Source organism: Poecilia formosa, unplaced genomic scaffold (assembly GCF_000485575.1).
Source record: "Poecilia formosa unplaced genomic scaffold, Poecilia_formosa-5.1.2 Scaffold236, whole genome shotgun sequence".
Taxonomy (NCBI): Eukaryota; Metazoa; Chordata; class Actinopteri; order Cyprinodontiformes; family Poeciliidae; genus Poecilia; species Poecilia formosa.
The window spans coordinates 647,143-671,813 of NW_006800175.1; the positions used below are offsets into that span (position 1 = coordinate 647,143).

General features: G+C 40.0%; 1 protein-coding gene across 6 annotated transcripts in view; it reads right to left on the minus strand.

Moving 5' to 3' along the window:
* pou6f2 (POU class 6 homeobox 2) overlaps positions 1-24,671 on the minus strand; it is a 95,361-nt gene that overhangs the window by 20,146 nt on the left and 50,544 nt on the right. For all 6 annotated transcript variants that reach the window (XM_016680209.1, XM_007569109.2, XM_007569106.2 and 3 more), the window contains 2 exons: positions 18,851-19,182; positions 3,237-3,374 (listed from right to left, as the gene is read on the minus strand). In XM_016680209.1, the coding sequence (XP_016535695.1) occupies positions 3,237-3,374; positions 18,851-19,182 (470 nt within the window). The remainder of the gene's footprint in view (positions 1-3,236; positions 3,375-18,850; positions 19,183-24,671) is intronic.

A 24,671-nucleotide genomic window follows, 5' to 3' on the forward strand; every position in this document is an offset into this window, starting at 1 on the left:
ATGGATCTGAATATTTTGTGTTTTACTGAAAAATTTCCAACCTAAGAAAATTAGTTTGCCAAATTTATTTCAAGTTTGAATTGCAGTTGGGTAACACAAAAACAGACCGAGGACCACAAATGGCCCCCGGGCCAAATGTTGGACACCCCTAGCTTAGAAATAACTTCAATTAAATGTCTGTGTGGAGACTTGCAAGTTAATGTTCACAAACTCTCACCAGGGGATGAAAACAGTAATCAGTTAACTTGTAAACAACCTAGAGATTGATGTCTGCAGCAGGATAAAAAAGGTCAACATCTGTTCATCGGTTACAGTTGATCTAACGCCTGGAGGCTCCAGATCGCCTTGTGTTGGAGTTCAACTTCACCTGTTGTGTGAGTAAACCTGTGAGTGTGTTGCTTTCAACATTAGTAGAATTAACTGCCCCAAACCTGACTACAGGTCGCAGAGAATGAATAAGAGAAGATGTTCATGCACAAAGCTGAGACATGGAGGGTTAAAGATGTTTCACCTGGTTTTGCTCAGTTTAGAGAGGAAATAGCCTTCAGTGTCTCTGCTGCAAATACAGAATTAATTGCATGCAAAACCTGAAGGAAAAGAAAGATTTTACATTGCAAAGAAGAGGGAAAAAAATTGTGATTTGTAAAAAAGAAAAAAGTATCTTTAGAGTGAGAGTGACTTAATAATTGTGGCTTTTATCTGCCGTCTTAATCACTGTTGTAGAGGCTGCGAGGATAAAAGAGCCTCATTGATTTTCCTTGGAGAATAAAAAAAAAAAAAAAAACTCAAGCCAATATAATTAAGGTTTAAAAACTAAACTCCAAAGGCCCATCAGTCTTGACACTTTTCAAGGTTCTCAAAGCTCTTGCTTATGAAAAGGCCTTTTGACAGCACAGTAGAGGAAATTAAGTGAACAAAGACGACACACCACGGTTCAGATTCAAGGAAAAGTGATTGTTTACACGTGGAGCGCAAGGATGAGAGAGATGGCCCCATGAATTGTAATCAAACTACACCTTGAATGAATAGAAAAAGACCCCGAAAGAATGTACAAACCTTAATGTGCCTTATGTGAGTTGTGTATAGTGTCCTGCATTCAGGGGAAGGGAGGGACAGGACCTTCTGATAGGGGAGTGGATATTTCAGAGTCCTCGGTCTGAATAATGCAGTGGAATAATGAGGTGGGGAGCAAAGGCTGTACCCCAGGGCTTTGACCATCTCTGTGACCTGATTATGTCAGGAAGTGTCAGCCACCAAGACGCTACAAAAGCACAGAGCATGCCGTCAAGTCCATATCCTCAGTGATCTGTTCCCAGCGCTCCAGGCACCTTGTGAGCCAGAGAAGTCCATACTGTCTCATTAGCCATGTTTAGGATCAAGCTCTCCTTCTCGGACAATACTTCCCTACAAGGTCAAACCAGTGAACGCAGCCCCGAAAGGTCTGATTTAAAAACAATCAGTTTACATGTGTTTTATCACTCTAAAACGTCTCAAGCTGGATTAGTGTCGTTTTGTTTTTGCAAAGTCGACATGATGAGGACAGTGCAAGTGTAACACAATAAAGCAGCGGTTATTATAAATAACAGAAAGTGGCATAAAAGGGCACAATGTCCACACAGTCCCGCTTTAATGTGAGCACTGTGCACCTGAGATAAGATGATTCATTAGATAGAGCCGAACAATGACAAGCATCATCGTTCAAGCCTCTGGCTACTGATGGAACAATTTTGCAGCCACCCTTAAATATGACAAGGTCAGCGTTTTACTCCGACAGGCGCATGCGGTTAAGAGAGGGAAGGGTTTGTTTATTCCCAAAATGCTTAATATATGGAGAGGTGGCAGCCGGACTGTGGACAAACAGCTTCAAGGCAGCACAGAGACTCGCTGCGAGAAATCAATGAGGAAAGATCAGGAATACAGTACGGATGGCTCATGTTGAGCTGGACGGTAATAAAGTGCTTTAACTGTTTTATTTAAGAAGTATTTACATTTCCTTGTAAAACTGAACTTTTTCACGTTACAAAAAATATTTTATTGGGATTTTAAGCGACATTCTAACGCAAAGGAAGGAAAAAGATACATGACTTTATTGTATTTTTTTTTACAAATAAAAGTGTGAAAGGTCAGCTTGTATTTGTATTCAAGTCATTTTACCTGGACATCAATCCAACTGTGCATTATTTGGTACCTAGAAGTCAGATGTATATAAGGAACACTAATCATTTCCTCCTGGATTCTGAATTTTTCTTGTAATTGTTTTTTTCTTTACAATAAAAATCACTGATTTTTTGGTGCTACTTTTATTTTTTTTCCCCTCATTGAAGCCCTTCCAAAATCTACATATAGAAAAAAAACTGATAAGAAAAGAAAGAAACTAACAGACTGGTCAGACAAAGATTTTTATTTTTAAAGAACTTAGGCAGATTCATTTTTGATTACCATATTGATCACAGCTTGAATTTGAGAAATACTGCCATCTGCAGGTGGGAGTTAGCATCACTTGAACCCAATGTTTTTCACCATTTTTGCGGAAAATTTTCAATGAACTCAAAACTATGCTTTAGAGCAAAAAGAAAAAGTGAGGATTTGTGCATTTTTTTGTGAATTTTGACAATTACAAAATTGTGAAACATATAAAGGAATTGACAAGTTTAAAAAAAAAAAAAAAAAAAACAATAAAAACCAAGAAAATGTAACTGACAGGTCAGGCTTCAAAGAGAAAAGCAGCGAAGAGGCCTGTGCTAACTCTGGAAGAGCTACAGATGTTCACAACTCAGGAGTCAAGGCTAGATTTAAAAAATTTATCATTTGTATAAGAAAATTATTTGGGTGAATTTCGTTCAAAATGCTTCGCCAAGTTTAATAAATTAGATGAAACTAATTTGGGTGCAGCAAAGTTGGCTTTTCAGTAAAAGTGTCTGGATAAACATGGTTCTACTTATTATAAAATCTTGGTTATTTATCATCTTTGAATTGCATTTGGGAATCACACAAAACCAGCCCTAAGGCTACAAAAAGTCCCTGTGCTGCACTTTGGACACCCTGGCTTAAAAGCAACTTCAATAAAAATTCAACATTTTTCATCCGCTTTGCAATTACTCACTTCTTTAAATGACTCATTTCAATAAAAGACCAATAAAATACAACAAGGCTTTGGATTTTTTTAATTAAAAAATGTGCAGAAGTTCAGGGGCATATTTTTGTACGACTCTATAATCGTTGTGTATTACACTTACCTGTCCTTGTGCGTTTGTGACAAGCTGCCCGGTGGCTCCTTGCAGGTTTGACAGGGTGTTGCCGAACACCTGAGAGCCAGCGATGGACCCCATGGCGGCTGCTGCCGCCACCGCTGCCTGGCTAGCCAGGGGGTTCAGCTGCAGAGGGCAAAAACATCATTTATCAGAAAAACATCTGCTCTTTTTTATCACATATTTAGACTACAATACAAGTTCCCGAGGAGGTTAGCAAACCAGCTTCATACTTCTGTTTTGCTCCCCAGGACAGAATAAGCGAACTGCTACAAGGTCCAGCAGAGAGGGCCACGCAGTTTATCAAATGTTTCCCAGAGGTTGGTGCTCCTGGACCCAGTGGGAGGCTCCAGGGTAGGGAGGAGCAGTGAAAACTGGAGGGAGGCTGTGAATAAGTGGCCATTTTACCACTCTAAGTGCTTTCTCTGGCCTCTGGGGCTCCCCACGGGCCGAGTCTAGTCCTTCGACACGCAGCAATGGCCCACCCGCTTGCTGCTCTCACAATAGAGCCAGGCAGCAAGGCTATGCATCACCGTATCGTCTGTCGCTTCAATAAACTTCGACTAAGAAATCCTCCTACTTCATAAGACTCTAACAGAGTGATACTGTTGAGGCAGAGGAAGGTTAAAATGACCATCTGCACACTGCTGTAATGGACTCATCTGGTTTGGCCTGTGGTGGCGGAAAGAGACTTCTTGCATTGAGAAGAGGCTGTAGAGCCCGCCACATTGCTCAGATTGCCCATATAAATCAAGCTAACCACTTATTAGGGGGCTGAAAATGCACTGCTGATTTGGTTGTACCGCAGTGGAGCGAAGCCTTATTAGGCTGAGTAAGTAGATCAAAGACTAAGAAGAGAAAGCAGACCTCCCGATTACTCAATAGAATAAAGAAAACCACTGCTTTCCGGCTTGCTGCTCGTACTGGTTGCCTACTTAACTTAACTGGGATGACTGAAAAGTCCAAACATGGTTCCAGCTTTTCCAAACTCTCTGCATTCTGCTGAGAATTCAGCTTTCTTCAAAGATACAGATGCCATTTATTTTTTTTATTTTATCCCACCACCATATATTATTACACTTTCTGAAATCAAATGATGAAAAAATGCCACAGAGCGATCAATACTTTTTCATTGACAGTAAAGGTTAAGCACATTAAGAATGACACTGCATTTGTCTTATGAAATCATATTTCATGTTGGTGGCCTCAAATTGGCCGTGATTGATATTGCCTCCTCTCGTCTGAAAGTCATCCAGTTTTTCCTCAATAATCGCAAGATTGTCTTTTATGTGTTTCAGTGGACGCCCTTCGGGAACCAAGAACATCTCGAATGTTGAGACAAAAAACCCTCAAATCTGAGTCATTCTGTTTTCTGTGCAGAAAGTAAAACTATGGTAAACTGTTAATAACTCATCTTACTGGGGTTCAAAAGCAGAAACACCAGACATTGATGTTCAAAGCAAAGCTCCAAGTTTATCACAGATAGTTTTTTCCCACTGAACTGAAACCACACAAAAAATCACAAGCTAAATTATGAAGTTGCATCAAAACTAACATGTTGATATTATTTGGTGCTTAAACTATTAAAACAGTCAGCACTAAGTAATTTTAGGGATATAATGTATTTATTAATTTCAGCTACCTGCAGGCGGTTCTGGTCCCTAACAACCACAAATTCTGTACTGCAACATCCAAAATGTCTTTGGTTAGTGTGGTAATGCATAAACAATTCGTGTGACACCTGGTATTATTTTAATGCACTTTAAAGTTACCTGATTTTTAGAATATATGTGGTATTGATTATGGTAAAGCATTGAACTCCTACACTGTAATCATGACAGCATCTCCTCATTTAAATTCTGAATTGACTGAAACAGATAAATATCCTTTTCCTACAGAGCAACATGCTGAGAAGTTTTCTAAGGAGTGATCACATGAAACTCAGTATTTTCTCCTCTTTTCTAAACATAAATTAAAACTGCTGGTTAGCGACTAAAGGAGCTATGTTGGTGAGAACACTGGACTGTAAATGTTGTGAAAGAGGAAGGAAAGCCAACACGCTCAGTTAGGCAGAGTTAAACAGAGGCCACATATCAACACACTGATAATGTGATCTGCTCAGGCGAGCACAGCCAGAGTCCCCCTGAAAATCTGCTTTTCTCTGTGTCATTACATGAGTGATAGGTTGTTGGAAAAGCCTTCAGATTGATTTGAAATATTATCATCACGTTTCATTCAATGATAGCCCTTCCAGGTGCTCTGTTATTCTGGTAAATCTTGGTGAAAAGAGAGCAGGATTCGTTGCTTCATCTCTGGCGCAGCGTAATATGGACGGCGGTTAGGAGGAGAGCCAGGAATAAGGAGAGGCAAGGCTGTGCTCAACACCTAAACAGGTGATTTTCCACCACGGTGACTCCTCTCAACGCCTCGGCAGGAGGCACAAAATGACAGAGTTGGGCTTGTATTTGTACTGATTGCATGTGTTGGAGGAGATAAACAGCGATCTTCCAGTTTGTGGAGCCTGCATGTTAACGATTGTGTTTCTTTTCATTCACTGTGAAAAGGCCGTGAAGAGGATTTTTGGCTGTTCAGACCTCTCTGGACAATTCCTGTTAAGATCACAGACAATTGCAGAATACATCGATGACATTTTGTCCTTTTGTATAAAGAAATAGAGGCTGGACTGAAAAATTGGCTAGAAACTTAAATGAGGTTAATTTTAGTTTGATCGGTGGGTCAAAGACTCATAAATCTGATTGTCGGATTAGTCAATATACCTTAATAATAACTAGTGGCTGCACCAACAGAAACATGCTTCAGTGTGGAAGTGATTCCTGAGGGAAGAAAAAATTGTTTCAGTTACAGTGAGGTGTTTAAAATGTGGTTAGTGGAAGCACAGAGATGAAATAAGTTAACTGAAAGAAAGCTAGATTTCAGGTTTTTCTATGTATCCCGATATATTCAAGATATGTGAGAGAACAAGATTTCCAGCAGATAACGAGAAGGCTCTACAGAGACTTGTACTAGAGAGTACAACTTTGAGTGCAACTAAGTTGTATCGATCAACCAATATTGATTAGAAGATCAGTTCCACAACTGATTTTTAATTAAAATCGATTGTGAAACATGCTAGGTTTGGAAATTCTTCAGGATTTAGGAAATCCTGCTAACAGTCACAAGAGTATTTCTTATAATGCTAGCCACATTAACTGCAGTAATCACTATTAAAAGCGCTAAACTTTAAATTAAATTCTGTTACAATTTTCTTTTAAAATAATAAAGATGTATCTAGATATAATCTGCAAGACCCTGTCTGACAGTTCACTCAGCGTGATTGCCTCTGCTCCTGACATCAATAGTTATTGAACAATAAGGCAAGAAAAAAAACTTGCCATATTTATATGAAAATATAAGAGCAGTCCTGCTCTTATATACACATGTAAACTTTGGCAATGCAAACCAGCATGTTTTTGGATGGAACTGGACACCTTTGGTTTCAGAGGAATGTAAAATGTATTGACTTTAATCATCAAAACTGTGTCAAAGTGGACCCAACACATCAAATTAACAGGCAGTACCACTCTTGTTGCTCCTTAGGAGGAATGTCCTTCATCTGGAACAACATGGAAGCTTTCCCAAACCCATCCCGGCCCACCATCCCTGTCTCCTCCCTGCTCTTTCCCACTCCAGAGTGAATGTAATCAGCTGTGACATGAGAAAACACGTTCTCTGTCTGTCAGAACTCTGCTAGTCCTCTGCTGACAGTCCTCTACTGACTCTCCTTCTCTAAACCCCCCGATCCTCCACTCCACTCCACCCAGCACACACACACACACACACACACACACACACACACACACACACACACACCTAACCGCCTTCCCCTCCTCACGTCCGCTGTGCTTATGAACATCAAAATGCCATTAGGCCCTCCAAAACACCTCTGGTCCCCTGGTTGGCGGGGCTTCACACTGAAGTTGTGCACTCCGAACCCCGCGAGCTCTGACTATTGCTCACCGGTGGGCCTCAGCTCCGGCCGCTGTGAGAAAATAAAACCCAAAAAGAGCCATTCTGGAGGAAAAACACAGAGAAGTGAAAGACAGATGGAACAACTGGGGCAGATAACACCCGGCAGAATACAATAACGCTGCGTCGGGCGACAGTTGGAGGTTGTAATTGCTTAAGGCAGCGGAGAGGGATGTGGTGTGGAAGTGGAGGGGGCTGAGCTGGCATGTCGGGTGTTATTGGAGTGATGTCATATGAAAACTCCAGAATGACAGCTAGTTAACAGAGGGAGGTTTGGCTAATCAAATAAAATGCATTAACTCCAGGAAATGGCCGTGGCGGTCAGTCTCAGAAATGGCCGTGTCTAATGAGGTAAAATGCAAATGAAGGAGGAGAGGAGTCGTGAAAACGTTTAAACTAACTATAAAGGGATGATGGAGTGCAGGACAGTGGTCGTCAATCTCCCCACTCATTACCTTCATGCGAAATTAACCGGAGCTTTAATCATTACATAAAATCAGCTCCGGCCCATTTGTTGATAATTGTAAAGGAACACTGGTTCAGAGTGAGTCCTTTGTCATCAATCACATCCTGCAGCACATTTCCTATGGTTAGGGAACATTGCAGGTAAAAATATGAAACATACCACACTATTCTCCTACTGGGGAATGATCTATAATGTTTAGCTGTTTCCAGATGTATTAAATCTGAAACTACTTGGTGATTAAGTATCCACAGGAAAGTGCTGACCATTTCAGCCTCATGAAGTGACATATCTGGTGCAGTTATTTCTGTACTACATTGGCGCTGGGTTGGAAATCATGGCAGGAACCACTGTAGCAGTAAATTTACTACTGCTCCGGCTATGATTATAAAGTAGCTACAAGGCTATGTTTATAGTCACAGTGAGAAAATGAGTCTTGAGATCACACTGTGGTTAAAATATGAGGTGTATTAACATTTTTCAGCCTTTGTGCCCAGTATGTCTTCTTTCAACCAGGCTGATTACATTCCATTTCTTTTGATTTGGGTGGAAATGGCGTCCCTTCTCACTCTGCTGCTGTTTGACATATAAATATAGCATTTGAATGACTTTAATATCCTTCTAATCAATGTCCAGTGATCTTTTGATGTCCTCAATTCAATATAGGAAGGGTCATCCGTGCCGCAGCTTTATAAACACAATAAAGGTAAATGATTACTCCCCTCTGTGGTGTCCAAAAATACAGCCAGTAATGAAGAGAAATGGTGGAGTTTGAGGAGGAGGCCTGTCATGTGTCATTGGCCGATTCTAAGCTCGAAGATTAATCACGAGAGAGGGGCTCTGTGGCTAAGATGTGGTCACCCTTGATCGATAAATCCACCACACTCTCTTCCCTCCTCCTGTGGTTCTCTGCTTCACTGTCTCTCTCTTTATCTCCAAAAATACACCTCAAGCTAAATCAGCATAATGCCATGTACAGTGAAAAGTTTTCACACACACACCTCATGGTAATGAAAGTCGTACTATTTTTGTCTTTTAGTGATGTATGTTAACTTTTTTTCCCCCCGAAGTGGAACAATTTTAAAACAGCTTCAGAGATTTTGAAAAAGTACGTGCACATATTCCCACTTTCATTGAGTTAAACGTTCCTTAGTTGTACCTCAAGCATGCTCTTTTTAACAAACTTCTGGTTTTAATTCTGGCTGGGTATTTGGCAAAACTTAAATTTAACAGAGAGGATTCTTTTCGTAAGTCTGTAGCTTCCCACAAAAACAAACTAAACGCCTTCTGGCCACAATAACCAAAGGAGTCAAAGTGACAATTTCAAACATCAAGCCTGCATAATGTATCGCAAATATACCGTCATCAAAACATCACAAAGGAGTGTTTGGACTGCAATGATTGTTGGCGAATATATTTTACGTGTTATGAACTTGCATTTTCATGATAATGTAGTATTTAGCCACGTAGGCAGAATCTCAAAACAGCCAGCAGATTTTCATACTGGACACCAATGAAAAAGAAAGAACATAAGACACATAGTGACGTTGCCATCGCAATATTTACTAATATAATCGTAGGACTTTTTAATATCATGAAGCACCTAACAACTTTCAAACACAGATAAAATTTATACTCGTAGCATTCACAAAACAAGGTAGAAGAAGTGCAGGTTAAATGTCAATAAAATGTTAGGAGAGCAGCATAACTTGAGGTGCTATTCAAGTAATTGTTTTAACATTGCAAGGCAAGAAAAATATTGCAGTCAGGTATTCCAAAATTGTGCAGCACTAATTAGAGCTCTGCACAATTTTGTGCAGAGCTCAAGCAGAGCTCAAGCATGGTGGTGGCAGTATTATAGTGTCTGAGTGAAACTGGTGCATTGAAATCAGCAGCAAGATGTTTTTAAACTGGACCTGTTTTTAACTATCAGCAGAAAATCATCATAATTAACATTACGGCTTCAAAACATCAGTCTGTGTGTAATTATTTAATTAATTTGTTTCACTTTTTCAATTCAGTTACTGAGATGGATGAACTTTTCAATATTCTAACATGATTATCATGACTTTAATTTTGACCTTGTGTGGATTACAGAAAAAGCACAATAAGTTCAAACGTGTGCCCAGTTCTAGTCAATATTATTGTCAATCCACCAAGAAAAACAAATGATGCAAATAAATCATTGAAAGCTCAAGGTAAAGATAACTCTGCATTTTATTACTTCCCAATTTGAGGCATGCAGTTTAAGAAAACATTCATCCTATATTCTATTTGAGTCTCTTGACCCTGTATTTCATACAGGGAATGAGGGAAATAAAATCAATAATCAGATATTAACAAGACAGAAATAGGAAAATGCTGTGAACAAAATAAAACAGCTTTGGTCGAGTTCTTAAATCAAATAGCCCTCTGTAGATTACAGGAATATATACCAAATCCAACCTCAGTTTAGCCCAGCTAAGACACAACGAAGAAGAAATTCTGATAATATCCTCCAGAGACCACAAATGGGACTTTTGACTTGGTCTACGAGGAGGGCATAATGTAACAACATTGCATTAAAAGGGTCTTTTTACAGCGTGGCGGTGCAGCGCGGCTGTATTCCTTGTGTGAGCCCGGTGCTCTGTTTGCGGTCACTAATGGGCATCAGAAATTACAGGCAGTGGAATCGCGCCCCGCGGGGGGACTGGCCTCCTCAGCGGAGCGGAGCACTTAGATGGTGTCTGAAAGGCTGCTGGAGGAGAAAGGGGGGAACTCAATGTCACAGCCCTGCCTCATAATTAAAGAAACCCTATTCCTTATCCACTGTTAGGTGAGCCCTGGCTCGGTGCTTCATCTGAGGGCTCCCATGTGGGCGTCTAATGCGAGTTGCCCCCGGTGTGCATGTGGGCTGATCGGGGGAGCTTTGCCTTTCTGCTGGGTGTCGGAGCTGGAAGCCCTCTGCCCATTTCCAGAGTAATGGAGCTAGGTCTATAAGAATCGCAGACTTCAGAAAGTGAAGGAAGTATCAACTGTGTGATGACTGAAAGCCCAACAAACCCAGAAAAGCCACAAAGTAAGTGGAAGGTGCAAAGTAGGAGCCATTTTAAAAGTGAAAGTGCCTTCAGAGTTGCCACAACGATGAAATATGATAAATTTAAGTTTCTTCTTATTTAGAAATTCAAGGTTCATCGTTGCTTCTTAAGTCTGTAGATTTTCTCCCTGCCTAATCCCTCATTTGAAGTAAATAAAAGTAGTAGAGCTGTCATGGTCAGGTTGTTTTCCTCATCTAGCTCCCATGCTTTATAATTATTCATATGAAATGCGGTGCTGTTGATGGGCAACAGTCTTATTTTCTGCTTCAGTCAACAGTGCACATTTGTATTTCTAAATTGTGCAGCGCTTGTTATGTAAGGCAATTTTCTGCCTTCTTAAGAGCCAGATCTGCTGTGCATTAATAAGAGTTGAGCTGAGGGGTCCTGTTCATGCTCTACCCCACACAGCCACAGCAAAACGCAGCTGCTTTCACTCAGATATACATGCATACATATATATCCATATATATTCAAAATTTATGAGAAATGTCTGGATTTAAAACAGGTGTTAATCTGGATAATACTTAGCATGTTTGGATGTCTTTATTTCTGCTTCAGCTTTTCCAAGTCCTAACAAATCAAATTCATCTCCCCCCCCCCAAAATTTAAACAATTTTTATTTATTTTTTCATTTTAGGACTCCTTCATGCTTTGATAACAAAATAAACTTTTCCAAACTACAATTTTTTCTAAAGTATAAATGCTAACCGTGTGATGGACTGGTGACCTGTTCAGGGCGCCAACGCCCTGCGTTTTTTATTTTTTACAACTACAGATGTTTCACACCAGACGGACGGGACTCCTCCCTCCCAACCAGCTTAAGTGACTCCATTTCCGCTGACATGCTGCAGTGTGAGCCGCAGCGTCCACATTTGAGCATGTCATTTTAATTTCAATTTAATACCCAGCAGAACAATCAGCGGCCGTTTCGCTAAACTACATGAACACTGCGTTGAGCTGGAAAATCAATGAATCGACGCGTGGGGCTCATTTACCGCACGTGCTATTACAATGGAAGAAACACCCACCACCCATAAAAAAAAGACATTTGGAGCAAATTGGAGACGGGATATATTAACGGTAAGCAGCAGGAAACAAAAGTAGCAGAGATGGATCTGAGATTTGAGGAGGGAACAAGGGGAAAGAGGGGTTGAGGGCGGGGCAGGAAGATGGCAGAGAGGTGAGGAAAAGATAGAGAGTGCACACTGCCAGGCCTCTGAAAGGCTGTTGTAGTTGGCAGCAGCTGACCTTGGTGACGATGGCTTTTCACCAGAGGCTTCTAATGAAGGCTGATTGCCGGGGAATAGTGAGGGAGCCACGGGAAGGAGAGGACAGAGAGGGAGGGGGGAGCGGGAAGAGGGCAGGGAGAAAGAAAAGGATGGAGGAGAGACTCAGGTAATTGCAGCACTTGTGGGTTGAGGCCCCGCGGTACTGTGATGTCGGGGTGCAGCGGGGAAGAAGAGAGATGTCTGTGGACACTTTGGTGGTAAATTGTGGAGCACGGGGATAGGAGGCAGGCCCCTAGGCTGTAATTACCCCTATGAGTGTGCGGATTGAGAGTGGACAGGCCTGGTGTGGCGCTCTGACAGCGATCAAGGAGACAACTGTGAGGAGGAGAGGGACAGACGGCAGGAGTCTGACAGACGAGGAAGACAGGACGCCTCCACCTCCGCCTGGCCCCCAGAAAACCAGCCAGGCAGACACTGGACCGAGGTCAGAGGCTATTAGTGAACACACAACATGCTGGTGACAAGACAACTATGACAAGAACAGCACAGCTCAGGGTTCCTCCACATTTTTCATTACACATCTCCACATCATTTCTGACTGAAATTTCTATTTTTTCCTGCATTTTTTTTAAAGAAAACCCTGGACATTTGGGCTTGATGATAAACTTTGAGCCTTCCTGAAAAGCACATGAGCTTTATAATCTGTAAGTTCTCTAACTAAATAATGAAAAACCCAATGCTGCAATTGGCTTCATGTTTTCAGGGTGGTATGGGGTGACTGCTGCAGCATCTGGACCAACTTACATCAGCTCTATTTTAAGATCTTTAACTCCCAAGACTTGTACATTAAGAAACTGAACCCATGATTTTCAAACCAGGCTGCCTTCACTGGTATTCAGAAGAAAATCTGCATGAACAATTTTCATACAGATTTGGCTGGATGAAAAATAATTAAAAGATTATTAATTAATTATTAAAAAAGCATCATCAGATGATTTTATCTATTAGAAAATGGAAGAAACAAAATCATTTGACAAAAAATCAAGGATTTTTGCAAATGTAACTTTACTTTTTCCACACTTATCCATGCCTGGAAAACAATAAAAGCAAATTCCAGACTTTTCCAGACAACCTAAGAGTTCTGAGTGGAAGAGCACATAATGTAATGTGATGAAAAAATAAACTAATTAGATTAGAGAGGGATTCTGGGGCTCCACAGGATGGCGTAGCAGGGTCAGGAGGGCCTGGGCACACTCGCTGGAATAAGAGATTTGATAGGCTGGCCTAAGCTTCCCATTGCCACGGATCAGTATGTACTGCCTCCCCTTTTCCTGCCTGGGCTGATGTAACCCACTGGAGTGGCAAATTACACCAGACCTACAGCTGTAGCCCGACATTATGATTAATTTGATCAGTAATTTCTCCTGTTTTTCATTTTAATCGCCGCGACCATTCTGCTGTGGCAGGTCTTTCAGATCTAATTAAGATCAATTCCGGTGTAACAGACTTGGTGCGCCTTTACCCCGTCAAATCCCTGAGCTCTCCGGGCGTGGAGAAAACCCGCAGCTCCAATCAATCAACTTCCAGCGAAATCCAGCGCGCTCCTGCAATCAGCCCATTAACGCACTTAAGCAAATTTCATAATCCCCCCCTCCGTGCCTCCTTTCATGTCTATTTGTCATCACTTTGGTGGCTACTTCAGGCAGCCACAGACTGCATCCAACATCACCTTACACGTTAGGGAGAGAGAGTGAGACGGGGGCGGCGTAGAAAGTTAAATCCTTCCTCCATTTAAGATAATTAGCTGCAGTAATCTAAGGCCAGACCTTATTGACATGATCTGTTGTGGCAGGATTTGTATTCTAACAAGCATATTAATGAGGAAGGTAATGAGTTTTGTCACACAAATTAAAAAACAGAAAAAGCTCAAGGGATGTAATGAGTGCTTCGGATTTTCTCTGTGCGAGTTTACAAAGAGCATCACACACCTCCCCTGAGAAACGAGCTACAATGAGACATTAATTGGAACATAATGAATGTTTGTCTCTAAGCAGCTTGGCATTATGTTTGCAGCAAATAGTTAAATGGCTGAGTGATCCTACTTGTCTGGATAATAACAGCAGGAAATAGGGGTGTTATCATTGTATTATGGTAATTACGACTGCACTTTAGCGCACAGGCCAAGTCCTCTGGGTGAAGAATGAAAACCGTGAAAATGCCCTCCTCCGCTGGGTTTATTTTTAACATTTTAAACCATAACCAAAAACTGGTAGCTGCTTAGAACTGCAGCTGCAGTTAAAAGGCAAAGGTTATTACTAGAGCATAATAATGTGTGGGTATCAGTTTAAATTAATATGTTCGTGAGTGGCGTTAATGTTTTTTTGTACATCTCCATGTCGTCATTAAATGGGGCTATATTTTGGAGTCAAACACATTGTATTTAGCTTCTTAATGCAGAAGATAGTGGCAACTTTTTCCTGAAAAGGCAAGAGTATAGGGATGACTGTGTGTTTACACTGCAAAAACACAAAATCTAACCAAGTATTTTTGGTCTAGTTTCCAGTGCAGATATCTTAGTACACTGAAAATAAGACAAAAACTCACCAGTAACCTTTCAGCTTTTTATTATTATTAAGAAACTGACTTAAAACAAGCTCCTATGTTCTGATAAAAAAGTTAGACTTGTCTTATTTGAAGTGTACTAAGACATTTGCACTAAAAACTAGACAAGAAATGCCATGAAAGAGTTTGTGTTTTTGCAGTGTTGAAAGTTGAAGAAGTCATCACTTTGGTGGCTACTACAGGTGAGAACTGCCACCCTCCACAGGCCTGGTTCAATTTCTAGATGCCTGAAGGTGCCACATTCATCTACTCAAAGTATTCATGGTATAGTGTTCCAGAGATGGACATGTTTTGATGAGAAATGTGAAAAATCAAACCAAGATCAGAAGGAAAAGACTTTATGAAGCTGCTGAAGGAGACTCATTATTCACAGTGAGGTTAGTCCTGTACCAACATGGGCTGAAAGGAAACTCGGAGAGGAAGAAGCCTGGAGACATGTCTTTTGGTCTGATAAAACTAAAATAATAAATATATTTTGCCATAATGACCAACTTTACTTTTAGGATGGAATCTTGTGAATACCACACCTAGTGTGAAGTTTGGGGGTGGCAGCATTATGCTGTGGGACTGGCTTGTTGTGAGTAAAATAATCTGCAAGTGGAACTAGCACTTTTGTTAATCAAATGAATTATTTATTTAAACCAAGCTCTAACGACTTGCTGAAAAGTCACAAGCTAGTTTTGTCTTATTTCAATATATTTGCACTAGAAAATAGATGAAAATACTTGGTAAGATTTGTTTTTTTAATTTCACACTTAATTATCCAAGACTTTTATCACTGCTTATTTTGGGATTTACAATAAATACTAAAATCTACAACTTCAAATAAAATCAGTGAAATTTTTTTTGATACTTTTTGGATTAAAATTAATAGCTTAGATCAATGAATTAGTCGATAATTTAATCAACACCAAAAAGTCATCAGTAGCCTCCCTATGTAGGACTAAGCCTCTACTCTGAGTTTCCAATCATTGACCTAAATGTTGTCAGGAGGTGGGGCTGCAGGTTAAATTTCACTGCAGCTTTGAAAGTGTCCTGAGGCCGCGGCCTGTCCTTCAGCGAGCCTCTTGCTGGGTGACACTCTCTTTGGCAATCGCAGCAATGACCCTGAGAAACTAAGCCTTTTATGACAATTCTGCCTCTCCCACACACAAACACACCCCATAATCCTATTTGATGAGGCAATATCTTAATGACACCTGATGTGGCCTCTTCACCCCCTAAAGGGAGGTCTGTCCTCTGTCATCATAATCACCCACCATGTTGCTTTTAAAAGAAAACCATCTCTAAAAAGCAAAGCATGTCAGGCAAAATTTCCTCAGGTGGATTCCAAGCACATCAAAAAACTCAGGTGCAGCTGGTGGACTATCTGCTTTTTATGGCTTTCTGCTTGTTCCATCGCAGTTTGAATGCGCTAATCTGTTATTTTGGTCACTCAGACTGGATGGTGCGTTTAGCGCGATGTAGCGGCTAGCCTTTGGAGCCCATTAAATCCAGAGGCTGTTTTTCCTGCTGAGTCTCACCAGGCCGTGACAGGGCCGGAGAGGGCTGCAAGGGGAAACAAATAGCCCAACTCATCCCAGCCATAAAGAAGCTCGCACCACAACCCAATAAGGGTCTGACGCTGATGAATGTGACCGGGGACGGAAAGGCGACCCTGGCCAGTTTCCACCAGAAATGAAACCACAGGGATATAAAATAGGTTATTATGGTCACACAGTGACAGGCAGACGCACAGCAGGGCAGAGATGGATGGACAGACAAAGTGACTAAAAAGAAGGCTGAGGAGGAAGAGCAGCAACAATTACAGGGCGGATTAGGCCTAAGGATTGATTACGTGAGGAACAGCAACATGAATATGTGGATCTTTGATTGTGAAGTTCAATATCCTGAAGTGGATCAACAACATGCATCGTCTACTAGATCCATATAAACACTCGGAGAAGCTACCACTCTCCACTTTAACAGGCACTTGACAAATAACTAGTGGGGAGTGAAGAGTTGTGTTTATTACTTGACAAAATTGAAACAATGACAATGATGCTATTCAGATGTTCACTTCAGTTTTAGAGAAAAGTTTCCTTTGAATAAAAATCACCTGTCTTTATAAAATTATTTCATACAGAAATATTTAATTTACTGCTGCCAATCTGCAGCGGCTCTAAGGAAAAAGTCAGGCTACAAGCTGCACAGTTATCAGTTATCACAGATAAATAAAAACACACATTTCTAAATATTTAATTAATGTGTCTAAAATCCACATTCTGAATATATTTATCATCCGATATTTACTGGAGAAATTCTAAAAAGCTTGCATCAATCACAAAAAAAGCTATGTAATAAAACAGTAATGCTTTCCTTAATTCTTGTTATTCAATAACATAACTCACATAAAATGGTTACTTTAAGTTTATCCCGACTTACCCACTACAACCAACATGTTAGTGGTTAATTGTCACTAATAGAAAGCGATGTCTCATGTCACTGTGTCCATATTTTTCTTTAGTCTAATGGGGATACCCTGATCAGCATTGTGTTCCCTGAAACTGATCTGAGTCACTTAAAAGTAGACATCTGTCAATACCAAAATCTGATACAACACTAAAGCTAATTTAACACTCAGAAGATGTAAAGTGTTATAAAATCACGTAGTACACTTAACCAATATGTTTTCTTCACAGTGACAGGAGTTTTTATAGGGTAGCTTTTTGTTTCAACTTGGTGTAACTTGGCACATACAGTAAAAACTCTTGTCTTATTACTAATGACAATATTTTGCTGTGCTTCACACTAGGCAGTTCCTTCCATTTTTGCAATTCTGTGATTATGGAAATTCACACAAAAACAACAGATTCTTCCCTTAATTAAAGCTAAAGCATAAATATGAGTATATTACAAATTTCATGCAAAAATGGTCAAAAATCTTGGGCTTAGTGTTGTATTTCTCACTGCCTCAGTTTTACTGGATGTCAAGTTATGGTCCATTATTGATATGGTGAGTATCAAAATCAAGCTTTATAAGTTATTTAAAGAATAAAAATGTTTGCATGTCCAATCTGTCTGTTATTTTTTCATCATCTTTTTTCTATATGTAGATTTTGGAAGGAGTTTAATGAGGAAAAATATATATTTAAATATTCCTAAAGTAGCATTGCAAAATAAATTATTTTAAATGCAAAAACAAAAAAAAAAATCACAAAAACAATCGTGAAATCCTAGAGAGACTTGTTAGGCTAACTTTAGCATGTTTCCTCTCTGTTTTGATAGGACTTGATGATAATTCAACCAGTACCATTTACTTGTCATTGCCTATTTAATCGATCGTGTTTTTACAAAACATGCTGAATAAGTTGCTCTCCTGTTTCACTGACGTAGCACTTTGCTTTGAACATTACACAGGTGAATGATCAGCATTTCAGCTGCTTTCTGTGCAGCATGGACAAATATTTGGGAAGCGGAGCAGGATGAGAGACAGGGAACCAACACAGTCCTTTTAATTTTAAGCATTATAGAAATTGATGAAATTGTGAAAACCCCCTGGATTGTTAGGGTTTCAATTAGACTATTAACATATTAACAAATTATTGTGCCAGGTCTATAATGCATCTTTGGAAATCATATACACAAAACTGCAATCCTTTTTAAAACTAGTCATGTATTTTGAGTCTGCACTGCTCCCTGGTGTTGTGGCAAATGTAAAAACACTCAGATAAGGTTTCTTCAGTGACTGCAATGTTACTGAAAAACCCTCAATTTGTTTGAACATTTTCTTTGTAGAAATTCAGATATTTATGTTTTTGGAGAAAGAGTTTTTTTTTCTGTAATTATTAATAGCTAGAAAATGTAAAACATAAATTCTAAATTTTGTAGGAAATTTGAAACATACCTGGTTTTGTTCTTAACATCAAAGCACGTACCAGGGTTCTTTGTAGCTTTGATAACAGCAGTCAAGTTGCATTTAAATAATGAAACAATGCTGTTAAAAGTTGAAAGTGGCTTTCTGTTTGTGGCACTGATTCTGCCATAAAACTAACATGCAGCGTTGTTTCATCAGTTTATGTAAACGATTTCACAACATAATTCACATCTAAAGTTTAGAAATGCAAACAAACAGCTGATTTGCTCACATTGTGGCCAATTTCATAAAGATTCCTGTTATAAAGCTATGAATGGATGAGGACTCACCGGCAGCGGTATGGGCGGAGTGACGGGGGAGGGAAGGCTGCGAGCCGGCGACTGGTTGGGCCGGTGTGGCGGGGACTGCTGCGGGTGTCCGGAGGTGGAGGAGCAGGTGGAACCTGGAGATGGTATAGAGGTGTGCTGCTGGCTGGGTGGGGTCATGTGATGCTGGGTTGGCAGCTGGTTCTGGGTGTGGGAGTGGGTCTGTTGGTGATGGTGGTGTTGCTGCTGCTGTTGCTGCTGTTGTTGCTGCTGCTGCTGCTGCTGGTGGTGGTGGTGCTGCTGCATCTGCTGGAGCTGCTGCAGGTGCTGGAGCTGGGAGTTCAGTGATGAGGTAGCTGTTGATGAAAAGACAGTGGGTTGATTTGTGCGTCAGATCTCAACTTTCACGCGTGCAGCACAACAAACTCAAATAAGCTTATACACTGACAACCTGAAAACAAGTGTTTTAGCACATAAAAAGGAAGACCTCATTATTTGAGGAATATTCCGACACCTCAGAAAGATGTGGAGGTGTGGGTGACCAAAGGTGAACAGTGAGAGACACATGTAAATTGCATGGAGCCACAACAAGGTCCTCCAGGGTTTTTAGCCTGCACGAGAGAGAGAGAGTGAATTTAATTTAGCAAGTTGGAGGACAAAGCCCTTCAGCCTGACTGATATAACTGCTCTCTCTGGAGCCAAAAGTCATCATTGTTATATGGAGAATGACACAATCTTTGGTTTAATGGCTTAAAACCTCATAAGAAAGAGACATCCATCTTTTCACAGAGAGTTCAGAAATAAACCCATTAACTAATTGGATCCAATAATAGCATTCCAGTAAAAAACTAACTTACTCACTTCAGTGCTTTACGTTTTGAAGTGGTTTCCGAAAAAAAGGTTAACCCTTGTGTTGAGTTCTGGAGCAAAACAGTGAATCTCCACATATTCACAGGTTTTTCTGTGGAACTAAACTACACTTTTTGTGCACAATGTTCACCTAGTAATGGATTTCTTTTTTGTCTAACATATCTAAAATATTCTAAAGTAAATGCATCTTGGGAAGCTGAAAAACCTTGACTGTGCCCAAACAGCTCAGCTCAAAGAATCCAGAAGAATCCAGAAAATGGCAGAGAACCTGAAAGTTCTTGGAATATAAAAGGTGAGATGATCCTGAACCTGTAAAGCTAATTTTCAAATTTATTACAGCTTCTCCAATGTAACTACCAAGTCAAGGGAGAGATATTCAAGTATTTACCAAGTCAAGTCAAATGACTATTAAGATTCTCTCATTGCATGCACACCATCTAATATGCCTTTTACTGAATGTAATGACTATACAAACATAAGAAGAGTTTTGAACAGCTGTGAAATATTTTAAAATATTTGTCAGGTTAGAAATATAAATATGCATACAAGACAAAAGCAGAGCTGTACAATGTCTCAAATCTCAGTTTTCACAGCAGTAGCAACTTGTGCATAAGATTGCGTGAAGCCAATATTTGGCAGTAGATTATATTTCCTGAATACAAAGTCCATATGCCAATTACATTTTTGGCCTCTTGAACAGACTTTTCATTACCCTTGATGCCAACACCTGATGTAAATGTTTTATGGTTGAGATGCTAACGCTCAGGAAGTGTGGTGGGGACACTGAAATGTAGAAAAAGAAAATATCACAGCTGTGTATTTTCCTGCACAAACATTCATTAATGTTTAATTTTAGCCAAAATGAAACACAAGTGTGTTTGTAATGACATACTCAACACCTGGCATACAAAAAAAATTAGAGCATTTTCTTCTCCATTCTCTGGATTTCTAAAATCATAAGGAAACTGTAGAGAGCAGCATTTAAAATTGGGAAAAAAATATAAGATTGCAACACTACTACTAAAATCTGCAATAATATCGATTACGATTTTCTTAAGCTTAACAGAAAAGTGGTAAGGCCATTTCGTCTTTCCTCTTTGATTGGGAATGATACCAATATCTTTATGTATCGCATTAATAAAGTTGATATTAAAATAAGCAAGCAAACACCGGTCTACTGAAGGTTTTAGCTCTGAAACTATAACCATCACAAACACATCACACCGTGTTTGTGATGACCTTCACACCGTTTTTGAAAGTCTGTTCAAAAGATTGACCCTGCATGACGGATTGAACAATTGATTGAATGAAGGTTTTTGGAAAATAAAAGCTTGGATGAGAGCAAATCTTACCTCTGTTATATGATATTTCTCAATATTATCACTGAAATTTCTGTAATTACATTCAATTCACCAGAAATGTTCCAACAAACCTTGGATCTCCTCTGCTATAACTATTACTCAGATTAATGGATATTTAAGCAAAAAAGTAGAACGGTATCTACTGAGTATAAAAAGATGAGGTTCAGTTTTCATAGAAACTACAAGATTGAAAGGATTCAAACTATCCCAGTAAAACAATGAAACCGAAATAACAAAATAGAACAATTTATGACCTTGTCTAACTAATTAATAAAAATATGTTGTGACTTCTATTAGTGGAGTTTATCTTTCTTTACCTGCAAAACCTCAGTGTAGAAACCTTGACTGAATGAAAAGTAGAGCCTTTATGTTGAACAAAACGTTCCTTCAAACAAAGATTCATAAAAACACGGCGAACAATCAGAACTAGGTCTCGCAGTTTAAAATAAAGATGGAGGAAGAAACAATAGCTCTGAAGAGCGCTTCTTAACATCTATTGATAAATGCAGCCTTGACAGTGCATAGTCAAGATTGCATACATACAGAATCAATGCACTTAAATAATTTAAGTAAGCTTGTCTCATAAAAGATGAATAAAACATCAGAGCAGACATGTCTTTGATTAGTGGGGTCACTTCTACTCCAGGACAGGCGTGGATGAACATTTGATGAAGATCAGATCTCTCCACACTCTGCAGAAGCTCAGCCGAAGGAAGCTGGCATCTCTCGGCCAGTAAACAGCGCACTTTTATATTTCTTCTACCTCCTGACACATTGACACCTCTCTCACACCCCTACCATGAATTATATATCAACCGTGCGAACAGCAAGAGTCCAATTCTCGCTTGAAATGTTGGGGCGAGTTGTCTTGCGAGTGCCGAGCCCCTGACAGGACCCGCTCTCTTCCTTTGCAACTTTGCAACGACAAAATGTTGAGACCCCCATTTAAAGACAGAGCGAAAGAGAACAAAGATGGAGAAAAACAAAAGGGGGCAAAATGAGATCTCTGTCAGAAAATTATTGAAACCAGACGAAGATCAAAGACGATTGAAGAATTTCCTGCGGCACCAACCATTACGCTGAGGAACAAGAGGCACAACAAAAGAATATGAAGCAAAAGAAAACAAATACAGAGGGAATATGGAAGAAGCCCCATGTGGCCTTATTATCAGGGCTACACTGCAGGTAACTATATTCTTTAACAGCAGTGCTTTATAAATTCTGTCATCTTGTTAAGACTGTCAGGACCACTGACCCTCCGCTCCTTCCTAACTGGCCAACTGGCATTCTGAAGCTCATTCTTTTAACCACGTCCGTCTGATTGCTCTGCTTGAGCACATAATCCAAACGGCTTGTCTCAGTTAATTGTTTGTGCTTCTTCCTCCAGCAGACACAGAGCTGAGGATGAGAGTTGGAGCTGCGCTTATAATGGAGAGAGGCCAAGAGGGTGCTGTGTTCCTATAGTGCTCATTATATCTCCCACTGCCTCTTTGTTGCGTTTCATATTCACCAGAAGTCGTGTGCTGCACCGCGAGTGGCGCTCCCACTTAGTCACCATGCCTGAGGTGGTGGAGGAGCAAGGGATTCTCTTTCGCTGTTGTCACTACTTGCCATATTTAATGCTTGTAATGAGGAGAGGGTGAGATCGCTCTGCTTCGTGATCAGATACAACCTGAACTGTGGCTTTTTGTGCCCCATTTAAATATTTAACAACAATCAGCTGAGACAGAAGCGTAAGGCCTCCAACCTTGCTGCTTTGAACAACCGTCAGCCATCCCTCTTTTATTTATTTTTTTTCTGTAGTGCCACAGAAGAAATCAACTGTTATCTTTGACTGCCCTGGCCCCAGGTTCTGAAGTGCTGTAGGACGAAAGAGACTGATTGTCAGGGGTGCTAAGGCTAGGTCAAAGCTGGCTCGTTCGTCAGACAAAATGCTATTTTTGTTTTCTGTGTGGTTGAGAAGTGAGATGGTGGAGAGGGGGGCTCTCTCATTACAAGCACTATGTCAGTATCCCTGCCAACCATCCTGGTACAGCGCTTTAGTCTCTGGGGTTCATTCACACACGGCTCTTTGTTCCCCTTACAGTGCATTACATCTCTGCTCACAACTATCCTCTATTAGTTATAGCTTAATGGTAAGTGGGCTTGAATTCAGGATCTTTGAATATGCAACTACTTTTAAAATGACATCCAAGTAAACTGAGTGTTCTTCAACTTTGCACTTAAACACAATAATTAAAGGCGACCTCTTATGATTCCTTGAACAGGTTAAGATAGGTTTATTGGCGTACAAAGCATGTTCATTATATGTTTTGAACAAAATAATAAGATTTTAGTCTGGCCTGTTCGGCATATTTTGAGTTTCGTTCAGAGCAAGTTCTTTTAGGGCTTCTTGCCACTTTAAATCCAAATAAGCTGCTGGCCACAGCCCCAACTTACAGTTTACACTCGCAAGGTAGCACTGATAATGCTTCACTTTCACATTCTGTTCACAAACAGAATAACAATTTCTTGAAATTGTTTGGTAAGGAATCTCTGCTCACTGGAGAATTTTCTCAACCCATCAACAATGTGGCTCCAACTCATTAAAACTGTGAAACAGCCACCAATAGAAAGTTCTGAAGCAGAAACTATTTTTAAGATAATCGGTAGTGAACAGTTAACCGGTTGTAGTATGTGAATATTTGACAAGATTATTATTTGACCCGGTCATATCAGATCATATTAAAGAAAAGTATTAAAGGTCACATTTATGATCCATTTAGAAATGCTAATCATCCTAAAGCGCTTTTCTGGTCATTTGTTGAAGTTGAAATATACAAGCAGCAAACAGTTTAATATATAGTCTTTCTGAAGAGAAAGGTCTTCTTGGTTATCATTGTGTAGTCCTTGGAAGATCCCGACCACTGCAGCATGAAGAGTAACTGCAATGTCATATTAATTACATCTGCACAAAAAGACTTTGACTGACTTTTATTTCGTCAAATAGCAAACATTCCATGTTCTATGATGAAGAGTCAGAAAACACATAAACAGTCCTCTCATGTTGAAGGAATTCAAGCTATCTGGGCTTCAAAAATGAAAGCACAGCTTACAGACCTTGGAGCGAATATATTAGGTTCATGGGAACGAATAAAGTTTCTAGATTGTTATGGTACACATATGCATGAATGTTTACTTCACATAAAGGCTATGTTATTGAGAGCAACTCAGCATGAATATTAATTTAAACAGGAGTGGAAAAATGTTTTTAAAGTGCCTTGTTTGACTGGAAGAACCAAGAGCAATAAAAAAATAAGAGCCATGCACATTAAGAGGTTGCGGTAAAGCGTGTGAGGAGTTATTGGGATTGCATTGAGTGACCCATCCTGTATTTTTAGGAATTGCTCAGATCTAAACATGCCTGTCATTCTCTAATGAGAAAGGTAAGCGAGGACAAACAAGTTCCCCATTACTGCTCTACCTCACGTTCTGCTGAGGAGTCCATAAAGCTGTGTCTCAATTGCCTTTTCAGTGAGTCACACTGATAATTACTCCACTGGAGATAAGGAGATTTAGACTCTATGAGATCTGGTAATTATGAAGTTGGTCAAAGGAAGGTCATTTTTTACTCT